The following is a 4111-nucleotide window of genomic DNA, read 5'->3' as shown; positions in this document are numbered from 1 at the left end:
GCTGGACCCCCATCCATGAGGTTGGACCCCTGTCCAAGGGTCTGGAGCCTTGTCCGTGAGGTTGGACCCCCAGTGCCCCCCATCCCTCAGCCCCGCGGGGTTTACTGGGGCACAGTTGGGCTGCAGCATTGCCGAGGGCTCAGCTCGGGCACTGCCACCCCCGAGAGCCCCCGGAGCTCCCCAGACCTGCGGCGCATCCCACTCCCTCCTCCCGCCAGGCTCCTGCTCCGCCTCCGTCTAGCCAGGGCTGAACTCCTCTGTCTCTGGGCAGACAGCGCTGCCGAGATTGGCTTTCCCCAGAGCGGAGAGACGCGTTCCTTGGAGCCACAGGGGTCACGGAGCCCCCCACGAGCTCAATAAACACATCCCCGAGCCCCATCGCTGCCCTCCCTCCCTCCCTCCCTCCCCACAAAGCCTGTTCCTGCTCCAGGCACGTGGAGAGAAGGGAAAGGCTCCAGGCTGCCTCCTGAAATCCCTGGCAGCCAGGCAGGGAGATGCCCCAGGGATGCGTTTGCCAGGGCTGGCACATGGCATGGCATGTCCCCAGGGAGGAGGTGGGAACTGACAGCAGGATGGGATGGAGGCACCCAGGGGCAGCTCTGTCCGTCCAACGCTCTGGAGTGCAAAATCTCTCCACTTCCCAGAGCAGAGGGGAAACTGGGGGAGCACCAAGGGCCACCCTGGGGGTGGCAGCCAGGAAAAAGGACTCCAAGTGCACGGAGGGGGATCCACGAGGAAGCGAGTGGGGATGTGGTGGCGGCAGGGAAAATGCCAACAGGGAGAAGAGAGAGAGAAGACTGGGTAAGAGGGAGGAAAGGGGTCCCAGGGCTCTGCAGAGCCATGCTTGGCACATCCTGAGTCCAGCTGGTGCTGCCAGAGCACTCCTGCAGTGCTGGGACAGGGATCCATGAGCAAAGCTGTGAGGTGACAAACCTCCCAGGGCTCCAGGAGGGCTCCGGAGCTCCCAGTGACACCCTGGCTCCCAGCACGGAGCTGGGATGTGCTGGTGAGAGCAGTGCAGATGCTGTGCTGGGGCTCAGGTTCTTCCCATGGGAAGAGCAGGAGAGGACTCTTCCTCCCCAGTCAGAGCTGGGCCCGGGAGGGAGAGGAGCTGCTCCCACACATCCCCCCAACACTGGACCCCAAGACATCCCAACCCCACGGGGAGATGCCCCCCCAGCTGCCAGGTCCTGGCAGGTGCTGCGTGGGGCAGAGGCCTCGTGATGGGCCGAGAGCAGCCAGAGGGTGAAACCCTGCACCGCTCTCGCCTTTGTTTTCCTGGAAACAGCAGCCAACAATAGCCAGGCTGTGCGATCCTCACCCTGCCCACACGCCTCTGCCCTCCGGGGGAACAGGGCTCCCTCTTCCTCCTCCCTCCTCCTCCTCAGCTCTGCTCCTCTGCCCACAGCCACGACTCAGAGCTTCCCAGGGACACCCCGACCCTGCACCCGAGGGAATCCTCTGCCCGGCTCTGTGCTCGGGGTGTCCTCCCTGGGGTCACTCTCTGCTCCCAGACACACACAGAGTTTGGCTGGGACCTCCCTGTGTCCCCAGGGCATAGGGAAGGGCTGCAGCCCCCCCAGGAGGGCAGTACTCAGCTCCCACCCTGCACCCATACGTACGTCTGCTGCCTTCTTCTCCGCCAGCTCCAGCTTCTCCTGGGCATCCTTCAGTGCCTCGGAGTATTTGTCCAGTTCATCCTCTGTCCCCTTCAGCTTCTTCTGCATGGCAGCGAGCTCATCCTCCAGCTGCAAGGGCAGTGGTGACACCACTCTGGAGCCCTGGACTGCAAGAGAGCCCTGCCTGCCCCATCCCAGCTCACCTCTGCCCCAAGGTATCTCTCCTGCCCCGTCCTTTGGACCAGCTCTGCCCCAAGGTATCCCTCCCACCCCATCTCAGCTCCGATCTGCCCCTTAGCATCCCTTCTGCCCCATCCCAGGCTGAGTTCTGCCCCAGGGCATCCCTCCTACTCTGTTCCAGCTCAGCTGTGCTCCCCAGCATCCCTCCTGCCCCATCCCAGGCTGAGTTCTGCCCCAGGGCATCCCTCCTACTCTGTTCCAGCTCAGCTGTGCTCCCCAGCATCCCTCCTGCCCCATCCCAGGCTGAGTTCTGCCCCAGGGCATCCCTCCTACTCTGTTCCAGCTCAGCTGTGCTCCCCAGCATCCCTCCTGCCCCATCCCAGGCTGAGTTCTGCCCCAGGGCATCCCTCCTACTCTGTTCCAGCTCAGCTGTGCTCCCCAGCATCCCTCCTGCCCCATCCCAGGCTGAGTTCTGCCCCAGGGCATTCCTCCTGCCCCATCCTTGGGACCAACTCTGCCCCACAGTGTCCCACATCCCACCAACTGCCCTGAACAACCCTCAGGGTGCCCCCTGAGCTGCAGGATGGCAGCAGCTCTCACACCTTCACACCCCAGCCAGAGCCTGTGTTGGGTGTTGGGTCTGGGCTCGGTGTGACCCCAGGATCTGCCCCCCAACACCCCTGTGAGTGCCTCCCACCCTACCTGCTTGCTTCGCTCCTCCGCCTGCTTCTGCTCGGCCTCCGCCTGCTCTGCTCGGTCCAGGGCGTTCTCCTTGTCCAACTTCAGCATCTGCATCTTCTTCTTGATGGCCTCCATCCTTGGTGGGACGCTGAGAGCAGCAGTGGGATGCAGCACAGGAGAGGGACAGGCAGGGCAGCTGTGCTGCTTGTGCCCCACTGCCCATTTATCAGCTCTGCCCAGTGCGGGGGCTTTGCCTTTCTTGGGCTGAGCTACCTCCCCACCTTCCCAAAAAGTCTGTGCCTGGGACCCATTGTCTGTCCCAGGGGGTCTGGGTGGCCACAGCCTTATTTGGGCTCCTGAGGACAGCTGGGCTGTTATAAAAAGCAGCCACAGGTCTGTGAGCAGAGGGTCCTGTATTGTTCTGGCTGCCCCCTCTGCCCCCCACGCAATGGGACACCCTGGCTGGAGTCACAAGGACATTGTGCTCCCACCCAGTGTTCCCTCAGGGCATGGAGCTGTGTCCATGCAGCACTGGCACAAAGTCACCTCCTCCCTGTTTGCCCTTCACTGGGGGTTTGGGATGTTTTGGTGGCCCTGGGCTGACATTTAGCCCTGCCTGGGGGTGGCATGGAAAAGGTTGAGCTCAGCCCAGCACTATTTCAGGAACTCCCTGGCCCAGGGTGGCTCTGCAGGGAGCAGCAGGGGAAGCTGAGCCTGGCACTGGGGGCAGAGCCCCCCGTGAACCCACTGAGCCCCGAGCCCAGCTCTGTCTGTGCTGGTGCTTGGTGTGAAGGCAGAAGATGCTGTCGGCAGCCGGAGGAGCAGATTCCCCAGGCGCAGGGAGGAATTCTCAGGGCGTGTGGCAGCACCTCCTCTGCAGTCAGGGGAGTCACAGCCTCCTCGTGCCAGCCCCGAGGTCCCACTGGCCCCATGAGCCTGGTTGGGATGTCCCATGGAAGAGACACACTGCTCCCACTCAGAGACAGATTCTGGGAGCTAAGGGGGTCAGCACCCAGGGAACAGGAGACAGAGACCTGGTGGCAGCTCCTGCGAGGGGTGGTGCCCACCGAGGGCCCCAAACAGTGGCTGCACCTCCATAAATATCCCCCACACCAGGGCAGCAGAGCCAGCGGTGGGCACAGGGCCACGAGCCTTTGTATTGTCATCATCCCCAGCGTGAGCATGGGGACAGGTGGCAACACTGACCCCACTGCCATCCCAAACCTCCAGCAGCCCCCAGGATGGCTCCAGGCTCCCCTTCTCCAGCCCCACAGAGATGCCAGATGGGTTTTATTGCAGCAGGGGGTGCAGGATGGGGCACAGAGGGACCCCCTGTCCAGGGCAGGGCACAGGCAACATCTGAGTCGGCGCTGGGCGTCCCTGGCGCTGTAAGAATATGTTTGATATTTAGTTGGTTTTCCAATAAAACAACCTAATATCAAACATATCAGACAGAGGCAGGGGCAGACGGAGGTGGGAGGACTCGGAGCTCTGCTCCCTGCAAGAGAAAGAGAGAAGGAGAGGCTGAGAGCTGGAGGAGGGGGTGGTACCCAGGCATGACCCCTGGAGCACGGCGGGAGCAGCACTGGGCCTCACCACAGTGCCTGGAGCACCCACACCGGCACTGGGAT

The 4111-nt window shown here is 63.0% G+C and overlaps 1 protein-coding gene across 1 annotated transcript; it reads right to left on the bottom strand.

Moving 5' to 3' along the window:
- Positions 1 to 1622: 1622 nt before the first annotated feature.
- On the bottom strand, positions 1623 to 2615 carry LOC103806826 (tropomyosin alpha-3 chain-like; the record flags this gene model as incomplete). Its single annotated transcript, XM_009079535.1, has 2 exons — positions 2502 to 2615; positions 1623 to 1748 (listed from the first exon to the last, which is right to left on the bottom strand). Coding segments are annotated over exons 1-2 (240 nt in total), but the record flags the coding sequence as incomplete, so codon positions are not given.
- Between the last annotated feature and the right edge of the window lie 1496 nt (positions 2616 to 4111).

This window comes from Acanthisitta chloris, unplaced genomic scaffold (genome assembly GCF_000695815.1).
Source record: "Acanthisitta chloris isolate BGI_N310 unplaced genomic scaffold, ASM69581v1 Scaffold43787, whole genome shotgun sequence".
Taxonomy (NCBI): domain Eukaryota; kingdom Metazoa; phylum Chordata; class Aves; order Passeriformes; family Acanthisittidae; genus Acanthisitta; species Acanthisitta chloris.
This window is presented reverse-complemented; position numbering and strand designations above follow the sequence as displayed.